This window comes from Sesamum indicum, linkage group LG4 (assembly GCF_000512975.1).
Source record: "Sesamum indicum cultivar Zhongzhi No. 13 linkage group LG4, S_indicum_v1.0, whole genome shotgun sequence".
Lineage (NCBI taxonomy): Eukaryota > Viridiplantae > Streptophyta > Magnoliopsida > Lamiales > Pedaliaceae > Sesamum > Sesamum indicum.
In genome coordinates this window covers 4,353,863-4,373,011 of record NC_026148.1, presented here as the reverse complement: position 1 = coordinate 4,373,011, position 19,149 = coordinate 4,353,863, and the positions used below count along the sequence as shown (strand labels likewise).

Genomic DNA, 19,149 nt, shown 5'->3' with positions numbered 1-19,149 from the left:
TGGCGGATGGCGGCAAGTTTAAGATAAGAGCGGGCCCCACTGCCGGCGATTGGGACATCTCCCTCTCCTCCTCTCAAGGAAGGGCCCTCTTCCTCATTACCCCCCACCTCCTCCTCCTCCTCCTCAGAAGCCTCATCCAATAAACAACGAGCGGCACCTGCTACCTATCGCAGGCTCCACCTCTAGCCACTTGAGGGTTCAGATGAGCTAGGGCCCATCCTCCTTGAAGTTGCCTTTGAGGGATCATTGCCTGGAAGAGTTTCACTCACGAACCTAACAGACTCATAAGATAATGCCATGAAAAGCTCAAATAAATGAAGAAGAAAAGGCTGCGGAAGAAAGAGTTACAAGAGAAGGAGGGAACACTTACAGGCTTGGAGGAACATCCTTTTTCTTCAAGAAACCACTAGGTAGAAGGAAGGGGTAGAGAGGGGCAGTTATGCCTTGAATCAAGGGAAGTGGGGGAAGTTAAACACACGTTTGCCCTGTAATCACCTCCTATTGGGCAGTTACCCAAGTGGACATGTGCATGGAAGGGGGCGGTTATCAAACGCACCCTCAAGGTAGCAATCATGATGGCTAGGTTTAGCCATAGCCATCATATCGAGACTGACAAGGTGTAGGGTGCAAGGCTCGATGCTCCAAAAGGAGGCGGGAAAAGAATGGAAGCAACGGATACTCGAGGAAATGATCCTCTTAAACCAGTAACGGGAGAGCTCCCTCATATACGAAAGATCTCCTTGTTACTCCTACTCTAAGAAAGAGTCAATGGACACCCTCCTCTTTAGAGTGAGGGGAACTGAATGATGCATATGGCCTAAAGAGGCCCAACCCAGGAAGAGCAATAAGGCTTAGGACCACCTAAGGTATGCCTTAACGACCCAGGAGGTCCGAAAGCCCGAGACAAAAGACGAAAGCCCAAGGTGCCCCTGAACTTGACTCATAAATACAATACAAGAAGGACGATCAGCCCAAAGGCCCACATTTTGCAATCTCCATGTGGCAGGCAATTAGCTTCCGAGTCAGCCACCACGACGGGCCACGTCAGCCTTGAGGATGCAGCTCCTAAGGAAGGTTTCCATAGAGTGTTGGACTCCCTAGCAGTTGAGACTCCCTGCTAGCAAGGGGTCTCCCTCAATTGAAAGATACTTGATTATGGACATGTCAAACAACAGATAAGGTCAGATTACAGCTTATCTAATTACCCTCATCCTTTTTCCCGAAGATAGAGGTAAAAGTATGAGACCCCCAATAGATGGGGGCACCCCTTGATAAATACAGGTTTTTTTTCCTCAGGCGGGGACACTCTATATTTTCTGAGCACTTCTATTAGCACTCATCAAGCACTCTCTCGTGAACTTGCACATTTTTTCTTATAATTTGATCACCATATCTCAATATTTTATCATGTTTCTTACTTCTTATTTTATCTCTTCTCAAATCCAATATTTGGGGATCAGAGTGCTAATGTGTTGCTATGCAGGTCTCATTTCTTTGGATTTTACGCAAATTTCCCTCATTCAAAACAATAGTCCAAACTTTATCTTTATATAATTGAAAAGTACTCTATTTGTGTTTTTAATTTATTTGTTCGTTAATTTTTATTTTTTTAATATTTAATTAATTTTCTTTTTTCTTTCCTCAACTTTTCATTTTTCTCTCTCTTCTTAACTTCTCAATTTCTATTTTTTCAACTTTTCCATCTCTTTTTCTTCTCTCAATTTTTATACTTTTTAATATTTTATTAATCTAATTAATATATTTTTACAATAATAATAATCTTATTAAAATTTTAAAACTAATTGTGCACACACATATAATTGTGCCTCATATGCTCATTTTATTATTACAGGGGAGGAGTTCTTTTATTGTCTCACCTATTATTGCTATGTTATTTCATTTTTTAATATTTAATTTAATTTAATTTTTTTATTTATCACACAACTTTTTAATTTTCTATTTTTGTGAACTTTCCTACGTGGAAAAAGTTGGACTCACTTTAAATTTCAAAATGCTCTTTTTTTTTAATGATAATATTATATTTAATTTTAAATTAATTATACATAGACATGTAAATGCGCCACATAGGTTGATTTAAATTAAAGCAAAGAAAACAGGCTACTATCCTTTCCTTAGTCAGAATCGATATGGCTCTGACCGAAAAGTTCCAAGAAAAATAAGACAGCTTTTGTGTTCCAACAGCTAAGCTTTGGCCTTCAACATTCCAATAAACTCCACCATGCCTTCCTGCAATCAGATTTGTCATTAGCAATAGAAAATTAATGTTAATTTAATAATTAAATAATATTTTTATTAATATTAGGTATAAAATATGTATTTACAAAAATAATATTACATCTTTATTGATGTCGCGTACAAAAATTGATATTGAGGTTACTTTACTTAAAGTAACGACATTAACCAATTTTTTTAAGTAATTATTATATATCATGAGTTTAAACTATTTTGACATGCACATATAGTTTAAACTCATGATATATATATTAATGTGCATAAAAATAAGTTGGCCCAAAGAGGCCAAAACGATCTAAAAGAAGAAAGAAATAAGAGGCCCGTAACATCCTAGTAGGTCCAAGGCGACCTGTCAGGCCGTCCTAGCTGGTGTCTCCCAGAACAGATTGACAAAGGGAGGAGGCCTAAAACATCCCGCTACTCGAACCATGATCAAAGCCCAACAAAACATTCGACCCAAAAGCCCCCGTGTCAGCCCACACTACATCGTGGTATCCAGTTTATTTAGGTGTCAGCAGCCACATTGGAATCACATCAGCCCTAGTAAGGAAGGACTCCTTACAGACAAGAGAGGTCCCCCAAATCCCTGGTCTCCTTGAAGACTAGGAGTCTCTAGAAGTTAGGAGTCCTTGCTGATGAAGGGTCCCCTAACTCGAAAATAAGCATTCAACAGCAAGATTAACAGAAGATAAGAACAGATTATGGCTAATCCAAACGATTCTTATCCATTTCTTCTCGAGAATGAAGTAAACGTGCAGGGCCCTATCGTAGGGGGACACCCCCTATAAATACAAGTTTACTCCTCCATACGAAGACCTCCCAAACACTCTCTAACGTCTCTCACAGCTTCTGGACACCTTTCACTCTTTGGACGACACCCCTCACTCCTCTCTTATTCTCCAAATCATCTCTCTCGCTTTCTAAACATTCTTTAAGCATTCTACAAGCACATTATCAAGTGTTCTTACACTTTTCACCGACCTTATTCATCATATCTTGATTTTCAATCACTTTGTTTACTTTTTGACTTTATTCAATTTCAAATTCAATAAACTTAGGCGTCGGAGTACTAACGTATTTTTTGCAGGTCTCCCCTTCAGGATTTGCATTCGCTTTGGCCCAAGCCTCGAACAATTGTCCAAATCCATTGGATTCGTGCGTTTTTTAAACGCATCATATATATATATATATATATATATTTCAAGTAAAGTCAAGTAATATAATTGTTGTTAATTTTGTACGCAATATTACTTTTGCTATTTTTTTTGTACACAATATTAATACAAATGTTAAATTTATTATTAATATCTATTTTTTAAATAAAAATACATTCTAATAATAATTATTTTATTAAAGAATTGCATGGTATCATTATTTCAACAAAGCCACGCAATATGATTATTGTCAATTTTTTGCATATAACACTAATAAAGACGTAATATTATTTTTATTAATTTCTATAGGTAATAATCATAAAAATATTAAATTTATTATTAAATTGAAATTATTTTTTTTTATTATCTGCTCAAGTAAATTGAAATAGCAAAGTCACGGTTCTGGTGGAGTTTATTGAAATGCGGCTGAGCACAGCTGTTGGAATACAAAAGCTACCTTATTATCATTATTATGTTTTTAACTTTCGGGTCAAAATCGATATTTACTTACCGATTCTGACTTTTGTTTTCCTTTTTTCCTTTTTTTCTTTTTTAAATAACAGAACCGCTGTCAGAAACTTTAGCCTTTAGTAATATGTGCAATGAAATATTGATTTCTTTTACATTAATTAAATAATTTTTCCTTTTGTAAAGGCAAGTTGCCTCTTATGATATCATAAATGAGCAAATTACTCTTTTATGAAAAAATAAATAATGATTTATCTTCCTATATTTTTTTAAATACAATAATTTACATCTCTGAAATGAAGCAATTTACCTCCCTGTATAAGGAGTAAATTGTTTTATTTTAAAAAATGTAGAAGGTAAATTGCTATATTTTTTTTCATAGGGAGGTAATATGTTCATTTTCAATATCATATTGAGGTAAATTGTTATTCACCCAATGTTAACGTATTCAATACTCAATATTGTAATAAGAATAGTATATTGATTGATATATGTGTGTGTGTGTGTCGGGCTCAATATAACATTGAAAACTCAAAACTTCGATCAATCATTTTGGTTCAATGAGTAGAAGTTGAACATTCATTTTCACTATGTGGGTTAAAATTTTGTCGACATGTTTGGTGGGATTATGAAATTTCTGTATTTTGTGTGGATTTTCATTTAATTAGACATTACTTTTTGATGATAGTAAATCAAGTATAGGAGTTCTGGCTCGTACGTTAATTCCTATATGATTATGTATTGGTCTTGGTGAAAGGAGACCTGTTACATAGACTTAAATCGGGACACAAGGTGCACGTGTAATCCTAACACATAGTTACGTCACACATAAAGCACATATTCAATCATTCATTACAGGTATGTGAATTTATTGTCATATTGATGTATTGATCGAACTAATTATGAATTGTTCAATTGTCTTTTTTATTAAAAAAAAATGATGTTATCATTTAATTATTGTTTCTATCTTTAAAAAAAATAATATGACATCATTTTAATTCTAAAAAGAAAAGAAAAATTGAGGATTATGGCATTCTCTTCAATTTCGTAGGGTCAATTTATAAATGAGATAATTACGTTTCACCTTTTAAAGTATGGTGTAATTCTACATAAATTTTTTATAGTTTGAAAAATTATATTTAGTACTCATGAGGTGTGAAAATATAAGGGTAATTTGCTTATAAAAAGATTTATCTGACTTACAATAAATCAGGAATAAGTCAGTCGAAAATAAATATAAATTTTTATTCGATTTTATTTATTTTTTGTTAATATTAGCAAATGCGATAAATTTTGACTAGTGAAATGACTTATTTATTAAATTGAAAGAATACTAAGAGGTTTTGGATTTATTTTTTTCAAATGACAAGAGGGCTACGTGTAATTACGCTAAACATTAGGGGATGGAAGTATAATTATGCCTTTAAAATACACAATTATGGTTGAAATGTTATTTGCCTTATTTATTGATGCAGCACATCCCACGTGGAATTTATTGATTGGACATTCTCCTATTTTTTACACAGTTATTAATTAAAAGAACACAAAAAGAGGAAGAAAAAACCGAAAAACAATACAAGAAGTGATTTCAGCCCTTTGACTCTTGCATCTTTTGATTTCATCTTCAATGAAACCTAAATCAGACACAAGCTATTATCTGGAGAAAGTAGTACAATTTTAATCTTAATTCAGACAGAAACCGTAGAGAAAAGAAACCCCCTTTTGTGAATTATCGATCGTTGTTCCGCTTGATCATCGGTATGAATATGCAAATCCAAAGACAGCGTCTTTTCGTTGTTTTAATTTCAGTTTTCTTGTTTTGGACGCGGGTTCAATCGGTCCGATTCGATCTGGAGTCGGGTCACACCAAATGCATATCGGAGGATATAAAGAGCAACTCAATGACTGTCGGAAAGTACCATATCGTAAACCCTAATGAAGGACACCCTTTACCTGACTCTCATAAAGTTACTGTTCGGGTAATTAGTTTTCTTTGAAAGTTTCTTTTTTTTTTTTTTGTTTTTGGTGGGTTTTCAATCTTTTTTTAAGGTGAGATTGCTATAGAATTCACAGGAGTTTGAAAGTTGTAATTTGAACCTAAGGGTTTTGCTGAGAACTGAGGATCTGTTCATCTTTGTTGTTGCGACCTTGTCCTTTCCATCTGATATGATTTTATACTCTTGGCTGTTCTCTTGTTATGGGACGAATTTTTTAGTATACAAATTTTAAAGTTATTACAAAATTCTGTGTTTTGATGACAAGGTAAAAACCTCAGTAAAGGTTTGATTTTTTTTTTTCTTTTCCATTTTGGTACCTAGGTTTGCCAGGTTTTGGAAATAATCTATTTTGTGTGGACTAAAGTTTGAAGAAAAGTTCTTTATCATGTGATCTCAATTCTGTTGCTTTTCTGCTTCTATGCTGTCTATGGTGCTGCTAAATGTTAGTGGTTGTGCGGAGGTTTATGATTAAATTAAAAGCTCGACGTTTCCTTGTATTTGGTAGTCATTTCTTATTGTATGTCTTCTCTAAATTTTTGGGTGATATATAGGTTACATCAGCTTATGGTAATAGCTATCACTATTCGGATCATGTAACTGAGGGGCATTTTGCATACCAAGCAGTAGAACCAGGTGACTACATGGCTTGCTTTTTTGCTGCTGATCACAAACCTCATACTACTTTAACCATTGATTTCAATTGGAAGTCTGGTGTTGCCGCCAAGGACTGGACCAATGTTGCCAAAAAAGGTTCTGTTGAAGTAAGTGGTCATTATGCGTATGCTCTATTATGTTTGTACTTCTTTGGTTGTATGATCCAAAGATGAACCTAATATGGTTGGATTGAGCGTGGTTTCGTGTATATTTCTTCGGTTGCTTATTGAGCTTTTAGTTGCACTTGTGGGGTTCATTAGTTGTCCGTTGCAGGTTGACTTAATGTGTTTTCCCACTTCAATAGATTAAGTTAATCGACTTACCAATAAACTGTGTGGGCCTAGGCACTGAGTTGATGTCATATGTATTCTATGTAATCATCAGAATGTGATGCATAGGAAAGAAGTTGATGATCAAAGGAAACCAATATATTTATATTTTTAATATGCATAGGCATTTCAAGATCTATAGAAGAATTGATGAATAAGTATTATATAATCTGGCAGTTTTCAGATTGTATATTATGGCAAAAGCCATATGAAATTGGCACTCTGTTTGTAAACTATTGATGGAAGTTGTATATGAAAATTTTCATCTGATATGCGTCGAACCGGCTGAACCCCTGACCGGTCCATAAAATGGGCTGGATGAAAGAGGAAACCCGGAAAGTGTAAAAAATCGTTTTTTTTTTTTAAAGAACTGCTTGGTGCCTCAGCCTAGTGGTCTTATTGTGGTTTGACTTTATTTTTTTGGAAGAGGATTATGGCTTGATTTTTATTGCTTAAACTTTGATATATTTGTTTTGTGCAATGCTGCTTATATTTGATCTTTATTAGTTTGTTTTTAAAATTATTTTATTATCTGATATATCATATTGAAATATTAATATTAAAGAAAAAGAGTGAAATGCAAAAAAGATAAGATTTTTAAGTCTATTACTATTATTTATTATTTAAAATTAGTTTTATATATTAATAATTATTTATGATGTAAATATGATGTTACTTTGAACCAGTAACTCATGACCCACTTAATTTTTTTGGGTTCGATGAACAGTTATTGCTGATATGTTAGTTGACAGGCATCCCTTCATTTCTCTATTACAAGTAGTTTTTAGTCATCTCTATAGATTATATGCTTCTTACCGATGCATTTGTACTTTTTGATCAATTTTTGCTTAATTGTGCTTTACGTAATAGTAAATAACGTATTCTTTTCCATTGTGATTTAAACTACTTCTGCTTGAAAGCTTTCACAAAATACCATATATATTTTCGCCCACATCCTAGCATGTTTATGTATGTCTAGCCCTTGGCTTCCTTGCACATTATTACACCTACTTTAACCTGTGTCCGTAGTATTTCAAGATCCATGATACGGTAAACTCGATAGTGCTCGAGGAATATTCAAATAAAAACATCCTTATTTTTTCTTATTATCATTAACTTTGCCATTTTTTTCTTCTCTTGGCGCCAGTTAATGGAATTAGAACTGAAGAAAATGTTTGATGTAGTACAATCCATTCATGATGAGATGTATTACCTACGTGCAAGGTAAGGCTTTAGGTTCACTGAGGAGTTTTGTCCCATGTTATTCACTTAAAGAATGAACAGAAATGATCTCTGATGTTTCACATAACTGTTGTCGGTTATTGCAGGGAAGAGGAGATGCAACAACTGAATAGATCTACTAACAACAAAATGTTCTGGTTTAGTTTTCTATCAATTCTTGTTTGCCTATCTGTGGCAGGACTGCAGCTATGGCATCTCAAGTCTTTCTTTGAGAAGAAGAAGCTTATTTAATATTACAGTTCTGAATCATTTTACTTAGTTTTTTTCTTTTCTTTTCCGGTTGATGTACGATTATTCATCCGCATAGGGGCAGAGATTGAATTACATTTTTGATTCAAAGTGGGGAATGGGGTTAGAATAAAAGCTGAGGCAGTAGTGTGGTATAGGGAGTTTTAATGAATGGAGAAATACTGTTGTTTAGAAGGGCATGGCATGCAGATAGTGCCGTACATGATGAGCACAGATATGACTATTGAAATCATATGCTAGTAATGTTTAAGCGATGTTTCAACCTGGCTAACATACATGTTTCTGGGATTTATGTTGATGCTTCTCAATCATATGCTTGTCCTAAAACCAAACCAAACCAACAGAGCTACAAGTAAAATCAAATAAACAGAATCACCACTTACACCAACTTAAACCTACTCGACGATGCTATAACGCACAATCACAAATCTATATAAAGAGACAGCGAACATCGCTTTTTCTCAAACACGTGTAAGTTGATCTGTACTTCAGGCCACTACATGTTGCAACCAAGTAAATCAAGGTTTCATTGCTTTTTCTCAAACACGTATAAGTTGCTCTGTACTTCAGGCTACTACATGTTGCAACCAAATAAATCAAGGTTCCAAGATGAAACGTTTTGCCAACAGTTACTAGCTTTAAGTATGTTACTATTGTGGAATCTGGTTCTTGCAACAGGTATCACTGTTGATAAGATAGGTCACTGGACCTGAAGCACATCATGGAGTCGCCCTGTCCGTCTCAGGTTTCACATCAGGATGCAAGAATGTTTCATTGACAATCAGATGGTAGCGTTTCCTTGATTTTCTCAAGTGTCTTCAAGATCTCCAAGAAAGAGGGTCTCATGTTCATGTCTGCCGCCCAGCAGTACTGAACTAACCTATACAAGTATTATAAGTTCAACACATGTTACGATATAAACTTGAAGTTTGCTGATGTAAAGGCGGAATCTATTTCAACTTTGTGCGATACTAGAAATATAATTTGCCGTAAGATCACAATGGAATATGCTAGAAGTCATTATTATCTAAAAATTTCATATTCAAACACTATCCCGTATAAAATGTCTTAGGATGTAAGACAAACCATTTTCAAGTACAGTGTTTTTTTGTATACAGAATCCTTAGACATCCTTTACACTTTTCTCTTTACTCCTGCAGCATCTGTCCTAATTATTAACCCAGTAATGCAAACAGAAGAATGCTTATGAATTCAGTTTGATTGCCATACATCCAGTCCAATCATCTTCCAGGTCTGGAAATTTGCTAGATTTGGTTGTAGCAGAATGCTGAAAAGTTTCATGCACTCATTGTATTTACAGACAAATTAGACAGGAGAAAAGGGAGGCTTTATGTTAAAGAGTCTCATTTACTTTTCTCAGTCATCTTATCAAATTCTTTTTCCAGAAATATATAGTTAGTATGTTATTAAGGTATTACAGGAGCAATTAGAAGAATTTCTATAACATGTTAGATATCGCTATATGATCATTCACGAGTTATTTCCCAAGCCATTTTACAAGCCTTTTCCTTTTTTCTAACCAGTCCTCGGTCCACATGGTATATTGACGTGGTATAAGATTTGTATCGATAGATACTTACTCTTTCAACTCAGGAGTAAAACCTTTTGCCCTGAAAATTGGTCCGTGTCTTTCTGCCACACATCTGGCAGCTTCGTCTGGTTCATAATGTGAAAGTGGTGGCTCACCTTCAAGCATCTGCAACAGCTCACAGTTACTCTATGTTATATTTGATCAAAGTTTAGCTAGTTCAAAGTCATGGGACCGAATAAAAGATTACCTCATATAATATAATTGCAAAAGAGAACACGTCGACCTTATCATATTTCTGGTGCTTGAAGACTTCAGGTGCCATATAATGGTCTTCCGGAATCACAAAAGTATTAAGCATCAATAAGAACTCCCGTTGCATAAAACTGTTCCTGCTTCTGCTTTGCCAGTCATTTTGTACACATCATTAGAATGTCGCTCCCTAATGAGTTTGCTTAATCCAAAATCTCCTACTTTTATGTGGTATGCACTGGAGTTGACAAGGAGAACATCCCTGGAAACACACCATATATCATCTTGGAAGCTAAGGGGAAAAATGGAATTACACCAGAAAGTTCATCATGAAGAGATACAGAGAAAAATCTGCATGCATTGTCGACATCATAGTTTGACAACGACAGGAAGCGGATTATTAGGAGGCTGATTTACATGCTCTTTTGCAAGCTTAAAAGCGACTAACCTTGGTTTAAGATCTCTGTGTATTATAACATTGGGCTCATTGTGGAGATAAGCCATGCCTCTGTCAAAACAAGGAACAGATCAAAATTTTACAGAGCAATCCAAATTTTTATAAGCATGCATATCTGGACATATAATTGTGGCAGAGCATGGATTATGACTGCTAGATGAGTTAACCACATCAACTTTGAGCATCCGAACAAAAATGAGAAAGAATGGGGCAAAGTATGACTTTAATCCCACAGAGACATATGAATTTTCTGAAGATATATTGTTCATCAGGCAAAAGACTTCAAAAGGATGAGCATCTGACATAAGCCTTCTCTATTAAGAGTGCAAGTATTTAGAAGGGCTATTGAAATGGATGCTATGCGCAGGGAGTTCATCACTGAACAGCATTAAAGATTATATATTAACTCCATAGAAACACATCCACTTACCCCTTTCAAGTACTTCTGTGATTAACATTAAGGGCTTCTTTTCAGTAACAGCTCCTAGAAAATGTACAATATTCGGATGACGAAGCTTCACTAGAAAATTGACCTCATGCCTGAAGTCCTGACTGAATTTCGAGCAAGAGATAAGGTAATTTGCCTCAAGTCAGGAGGTGAAAGAAAGACGTAAATAGTTACTACAGGATAAACAAAGATTGAAATCTCAAACTAAGAAACTGCAGAATAAACAGGTTCCGAGCATGAGTTAAGACTTGTCAAAAGCCACTGTTGTATGCTTACAAGTTTTTGTCATTGAGTTTGCCACAAGCCCCATCCATGAATCACCACTGGCACCAATCCAATGATGGCATTTGATATTGGGAACTTCAGCATGTTAAGAATGTCATCTGTTTAACAAAGTTGAGACACATACATCACCAATCTATCATCTGAACGGTTTGGAAGGATGCGTTTGATAGCAAGGTGTTCCCCGCCAAGCTTTCAGTATCTCACCAATTGATCCCTACCAATATCAGCTGTCATCAGCCAAAGTGAACTTTGCAAAAGAAAGTTTCACATATTAAATGTAGCTGAAGTGATAGAGCAATGACGAACAAATTTTGATACATGTCAAAAAGAAAGAAATTGTTGCAGAAAATAGAAATAAATCACATGAAACAGGTAGCCAGCAGCTCAAGAAGCATATTACACTCCGTTTCTACCTTACCTTACCCACTCCTGCCCTGACACTCCAACTCCAGAAGATAAACATGAAGTGCATATGGAAGGAGGAACCGGGCGGGATTGGGTGGAGGTTGCTTTCAAGGTTGTCGGGAGGTGGCCAGTGGAAGATGTTATAGCGGAACTAGCAAGCCACAATGTACCGAAAAAATTTGAAGTCCCGGAAGGCAAAAGCTCATGTATATGTCCACCCTAAAGTTAACTACATCCTCAAATTCAAGTTGGATATATGTGCATTTTAACATTAAACGTAATGCCTTCCAAGAAATATATCTAGATCGGGATTGGAAAAGGAGTTGGTGACTTTACTTGAACAGATTAAACATCAAATCTCTCGAGTGTTTCCAGTAAGGATGTATCAGATTCTCTTATTAGGTAAGTTTTGAAACTGAGAACTAACTGAATTATAACTTTAGGAACTCATCAGTAGCATTATCTAGATGAATCCAGACCTTCCCTATCAGGGTCGAGTTTGAGAAGTCCAGCTCAGAAGGGTCAATCTCCCAGTGGAATATGCCTCCCTTCATAATGACTTCCATTCTGGCCCTGCAATATGTGCAAAAGGAAGCAAGCTGAGAAACTCTAAAATGGATTAAGTTGAAATACAATGATATATTTTATAGTTCATCTAACTCAGTCATGCACGTTTTCTTATCGAATTTTGTTCTACAGAAGAAAATATTTATCATTCCTATCTTTACCAAAAGATAGTTCTTTTGAGTCAACCAATTGCAAGAAGATAATAGGCAAATGTTCTGCCACAGCAAATGCCAAATCATGATTTCAGTATTTCAGTTCCAAATCATTGTTGAGAAATGGAAACCAAGCTTTGCAGAAAGGATTTAAAATCAACGAAAAAGGTGAAAAGGGGAAAGAGAGGAAACAACAAAAATTTAATGGCAAAACTCATGAGTCTAAACAGTCCTTATTGCACCAAAGGAATAACTCAACAAAAATGAGACTTACATAAGAGAGACCACCATTTGTCTTTAATAATTCAATCATGCTATATCTTTTTGCTCCTTCAGCATCAGCTAATGGCTGTTACCACAAGTATAGAATTCAGATGGAAAAACAACTAAATGGAAGACTATATATAGAAATTAGATGGAGATTACCTTGCATATTCATGCCATAAAAAGAAATCGACAGAAGGAAAAGAGAGAAAGAGATCTTGGAAGCACTGCAATGACAACTGGAATCTATCTTCACATAGTTCAGAATGAATGATCATTGGAAAGAAAGAAACAGTAATCCAAGCATCAAACGACACTACGAATATCATACTACTTTTAGGATAATATTTTGACAAATCAACAATGCAAACTATCCATAGTTGAAGAAGCTTCTCGATCAATCCAGCAAATGACATGCACATTGTACGCTGGCCGTCATTGTTAGCAACCGTTGGCAAAGGCAAAACTTGCTCAAAGTACACCAACAACTCAATGAGAGGAATCATGAAAAAGCGCATTACTCCTCCATTAAATTCGTGTGAGTCACAACAACCAGAATCACCACCTACACCAACTGACAATGACTGTTCACTGATCCAGCTCGAATATGCCACCTCGTGGAACGACCTCAAATGGGGCCACATAGCCTCCCCAAATTGGTGATGGGTCTTGAGGATTGAAACACGTACGTTAGGCTCGTTGGGTTCGTCCCCGACTAAAACCCTCTGATGCTCAAATTAGTTCGGGTCCTGATAGAAATATGCGATTAGAAGGTGAACAATCAAAAGTAATTAATGCCAGTTACTTCAAGTGAATTGTATCTCAGTATTTATAGAGTCCAATTTGACACTATAGATCAAGCCACGTGTCGCAATCTGAGTGTCTCCCAGCCCTAATTGGACAGTGCATAATTCTTCTTGGTTTATCGGGTCGGACTACGGGTCAAAGTGCAGGGTGGGTCCCAGCAACCTGACCAGTGACCTTACATGCGGATCCTGCTGCAATGTCCATTTTATTTTTGGTCTTTTTAGCAGGTAATCCCCATCATTCACACAGACACACACAAGTCCATAGATATTGATGGGGGTATTACCCCCAGTTGGAGTTTTGGACGATACTACCCTCAAAATAGGAAAAAGTATAGAAAATGAATAGGATGTGCATACTTTTTACTGTCGGGGTTGCGGACCTGACCCGCGGAGAGCCGACTTGAGTCTGGGACTCGGAGCCTGGACCATTGATCTTGTAACAACACCTTGCCTAGGATGATTCCACGTGGTCCTGCCATGTACAGATACTTGGGCCTATAAATCACATTATGATACGTTACATTAATTATACTTTCAATCACATTAACCTTTATAGATTGCTTTCAACCATCTTCCATTACTGACTTAAGCATCAGAGGGTTTAGTTGGAGACCTCCCAACTAGCCTGACAATCTCCTTGTTTTTCTTAGGAACTATGTTTCTAGGTGGTTTACGGCAAACTCGATCTCACTTATAGGAGATAGTCCTTAGCGACCCGGATCAATTTTTGGCACCGTCTGTGGGGAACCTGTGAAAAAGCAAGGCACTTCAGATGGAAGGCGCATCTAGAAGGGAGAACCATTCCGAAGATGAGGAAACACCCGTCCGGCGGGATGATTAGATAGTACATACTTCTCGAGCGGATATGCAATACATGATAGATGAAGCTAGTAAAAAGGCTATTGTAGAGTATGAAAGGAGGACTATCACCCCAACAATGAAGGAAGGTATGAAAAGGTAGTTTTTCAAAGTAAAGGAGGTAGAAATTGAGCAGGGGGAGCGATACACAGAAGGGAGCCTGAGAAAGGCCAAGAGAGAGGGCTATCTAACAAAGCCCGAAATTTCTAGGGCAAATGTAAATGATGTTAGTTGCCAAATAGAAAGGTTGGGGTTGCAAATCGACGAGCTTAAAAGACTGGGAGAGATCGTGGCTCAGAACCGAAATTCACAATTCTCTAACAAAATCTTGATGGAGGTGGTAAATCATAACTTTTGATTCCCAGATCTATCTAAATATGATGGGATGAAAGACCCCCAAGAACACGTGGTAGCATTCAATTTGGTGATGAATTTGTATGGATAGTCCGATTCTATTAGCGCTAAATTGTTTGTAACCATGTTTACTGAAAAAGCACAAGAGTGGTTCACTAGTTTCAGAGTGGATTGATAGAATCATTTGGGCAGTTAGTGCACCAAACTTCTTATTTAGACACAGACAACTTTACAAATATATATATATATATTCATCTCAATCAAGTTATTGTTCCTTAGAAGGCGATCTTCACACAAGGAGAAAATTGACAGGGAAGGGTCATAATATTTATGCATTATTACTCTCAACTAGCTAAGAGTATCACTTGAGCATGACAAATTTGTATAGTGTACCAAATATTGTGACAAACTGAATTCATGTTGAGAGTTCGATCTCCCAGCCTCATCATCTTGAGATCGAACACCAGGTCGTACATGTTGAGGTTGTAGTTCAGACCAATCATCATGAGGTCGCACTCGATCTCATGCATCTTGAGAACATAGTCCCAGCTGTACATCACGAGGTCACCCATACTGAGGTCGTGTCTCAGGTCACAGATACCACGGTTACGGTTTTCTTAAATACTGGATAGATATTCTCTAATTACCTTTTTTGTCTTTTTATGTAATAAGTTTGTTAGTTAGTTGGGGGCGGTTACGCCCATTGTATATTTAACCCCCTTGTGTATCTTCCACACATAAATGAACATTACGAAAAATAGAAAAGAGTTTCCCCTACAATGGCTTCCGCTTTACATTTTTGCTTCTTTAATTACATACAATTCAACATGGTATTAAAGCTTTCTCTATGAAGGAATCTGAATACGCCACCTGAATACACAATTGGTACAATGCTCGCCGTTACCACACCCTGGTCGATTAAATAGTAGGGCTGAAGCAAATCAACTTGAGAAGGAAGCTCAGTATCTACATCCTTTAAAACACTCCGGTATGGTCTTATCCTCTTCGCCTCTGGATGGAACCAATTTCCCGTTGTGGAGTCGCGCAATGTATGTCGCACTTGGAACTAAGATGAAACTCGATTTCATTGATGGGACCTTTCCCAGGCCAATGATGGGCTTTGCCAATTTTGAGCAATGGAGGTGTGTGGATCTAATGGTCACCTCATGGATTTGGAACTTTATCTCCAAAGAGATTGTGGAGGGTTTCATGTATGTCTCCTCCTCATGAGAACTATGGCTTGAGATCTAAGGAAGGTATGGGCGCAGCAATAGCCCCATAGTTTACCAGATTCAACGGGAAATATCTTCTATTGCCTAGCGCAATATGTCGATGACAGCATATATGATGAAGATCAAGAAGCTCTGGAACGAGCTTCAGTGTCTATCTCTTACACCGAGCTGTAGCTGCAGGGGGTGCATCTGCGATGTTAACAAAGCAATTGTGGTGAAAGATGAAGCTACACAATTATTACAATTCCTCATGGGGCTTCATGAGAGTTATGATGCTGAAAAAAGTCAACTTTTGATGCAAGATCCCTTACCAAACATTGAACGAGCCTTCTCAATACTCTTCACCGTAGAAAAATAGCAAATTATTCACAGCAACATAGGTGACTCCTCCAGCCATTTGGCTTATCACCTCACATTCAAAGACAGTAGATGGGACAGTGGAAACAGGTCTCAAAATCGAAAGAGGCCTCCTCTGGATAAGCGCACCATGTGCTCACATTGCCCCAAATCTGGACACGCTCAAGAGATGTGCTTTTAGTTTCATGGCACACCAGATTGGTACAAGGCTCTAGGTGACAACAAAAGGGGCAAGGGATCGGGTTTCAAGGGCTTTGCTGCCACAACAACAGATGTCAAAGAGGTCGTTAGGAGTTCAACTTCCACCAAGCAGATCGCTGAGTTGATGACCGACCTCATCAAACTCATGCAGAAGATGAACATACCAGCAGATCCACTCACTAACTGTGCCAATTTTGCGTGCCACACCGACAACGACTTCACTGGTAATGTATCTGAAATCTTTGCTATTGACTTGGGTTGTTTGATAATTGACACCGGGGCCACAAACCACATATATGCTAATCTCGCTCTTTTCCTATCCTACTCAAAACCCTTACAAAAACATTCCATAATCTTACTCGGCGGCACCAAGAAAATTGTACCATACATTGATGAGATGCACTTAAACAATGAAGTTACACTCACGCATGTCCTTTACATTCCTTCCTTTTCAGTTAATTTGCTTTCTGTCGCTCAGCTATGTCGCAATGATTCTTCTTCCAGTTCACTAAAACGAGTTTTGTCTCGCAGGACCGGGTAACTAAAAGAAACCAAATTGTGGGATTCCCATTCAAGAGTCTTTTATGTTGTTAGGTAATATGGTGCTGACTCTGTTTTTCAGCCTGCGACCTACTGTCATACTGCTGGCTTTTCTCACTCTACTAATTGTAATGCCTTTCTTGGGACCATAGATTAGGGCACGCACCATTACAAGTGTTAAAGCAAATTTCATTATGAATTTGAACAATGAATCATTAAACCTATCTTGTGAGACATGTCGTAAGGCAAAACAAACGCATTACAACTATATCTTAACTATTTTGGCTGATCATGGTCGCAATCTATGGACTTACCTCCTTCATCATGAATAGAGGGTTGAGCAGTCCCTCGTGAAACCAAAGCATTTTGGGATTTAAGGTAAGTATAGCTAATTGGATTTATATATATAGCTATATGGGTAGTATTGTATATATTACATATATTGGTTTCTTAGATGTGATCGTGAACTTGGCTTTATATTTACATACATAGATTTCGTACATTGATTGTTTATATAATTAGTTGTGGATTATTTGTTAGATTACCTTAATATCGGTGGAAATCCTACTATGTGTCATATTGTTTGTAATGGATGGATGTGAGAGTGGTATGATTACATGATCGTATAATTGATTGTTACATAAAATCGAATTGAGAAATTATTACTAAGTAACTAATTATTATGGAGAGTATAATGATGAAGTAGTGATATTGCCGTTGTAACTTGAAATAAAAGATGATGCTTACTTAGTTGGGAACACAGTCAATGGTTTATGATAATGTGATTGATGATGTGATACGAAAAATATATGAATTAAGCTAGGTACCATGGCGCGTAGAGTATCAGGGTATTTCGGGCAGCGAGGAATATCCTGTGCTGTTAGCTACATACTTGGGTGGTGTGGGGATACCATGTTGGTTGTGATATACTGTGCTGATATTGCTACACACTTGAGTAGAGATTGTGGGGATATCAAATACAATGGACATCTTGTGCTGTATATGATATGATGATGAGATGATGATGACCGACGAAATCATTGACTGTGGATTAAATATTATATCGTGGATTGATGTACAATCATGGGCATGCATTATTCTTTATATCTGTTGTTGTTGTAAGACGAATATTTGTTAATTGATGTGATTGCATTGTACGTGGCTTGCAGTCTATGTGTATATATATAGACTGGTTAGCTATACTTATTAAGTAGGCAGCTCATTCCTTGTCACATATTTTTCAAGAGATAGGTCACATTAACTAGCCAAATCGGACTTCGAGCCGTGTCATGGTCTTTATTAGATGGGTCAGTCGTGACATCTAAAGCCGAAATTTTTGGCTACTTGTTTGTTAAATATTCTAGTCTTTTATCAAGTTGTGGTTAAAATTGTGGTACTACTTACCTTGAGGTTACGTAAATGAGGACATCTTGTGAGGGTAAATATAAATTTTTGGTGGTATCTATTATCTTTTGTCATATATATTATATTGATAAATTAGAATTTATTTTATGGGTTGAAAGGGAATCACCTTATAGAATGAGTTCTAATTAAAGAAAGAATGAAATAGTGATAATTAGATGTAGCGAGTAGGGATTGCTACATCTTGCCCAGACTCCAGGCGCTCGCGTATTGGATTTTGTATATTCCTTAGACCTGCATTAGTATCCTGGAAGACTAAGGAACAAGTTACTATCTCTAGGTCAACTGCCGAGACATAATATCATAGTCTCGCTGCCACTGTTTGCGAACTGCATTAGCTCACGTACATCTTTGCTCATCTTGATGTTACCGCCCCTTTGCCCATCGATTTTTTCTGTGATAACAAGGCGGTTCTACATATTTTGGCCAATCCTGTATTTCATGAGCGAACTAAGCACATTGAACTAGATTGCCATTTTGTTCGCGATGCCTATAAAGAGGGCTTCATTTCACCTTCATTTGTGCGTCGTTCGTTGCAGCTCGCTAATTTGTTTACTAAGATCCTGCCTTTTTCTAGCTTCACCACCATGCTTTCCAAGTTGGGCCTATTTTCGTTCGAGCCACGTCCAACTTGTTGGGGGGGGGGGGGGG

The 19,149-nt window shown here is 36.9% G+C and overlaps 1 protein-coding gene and 1 pseudogene across 1 annotated transcript; one reads left to right on the top strand and one right to left on the bottom strand.

The window, feature by feature from the left end:
- On the top strand, positions 5,442-8,603 carry LOC105159995 (transmembrane emp24 domain-containing protein p24delta9). The gene is made up of 4 exons (XM_011077233.2): positions 5,442-5,854; positions 6,424-6,633; positions 8,003-8,079; positions 8,184-8,603. Exons 1-4 carry the CDS (start codon positions 5,636-5,638, stop codon positions 8,326-8,328), a joined length of 651 nt encoding a protein of 216 aa, XP_011075535.1. The 5' UTR covers positions 5,442-5,635; the 3' UTR covers positions 8,329-8,603.
- On the bottom strand, positions 8,440-13,369 carry LOC105160082 (annotated as a pseudogene).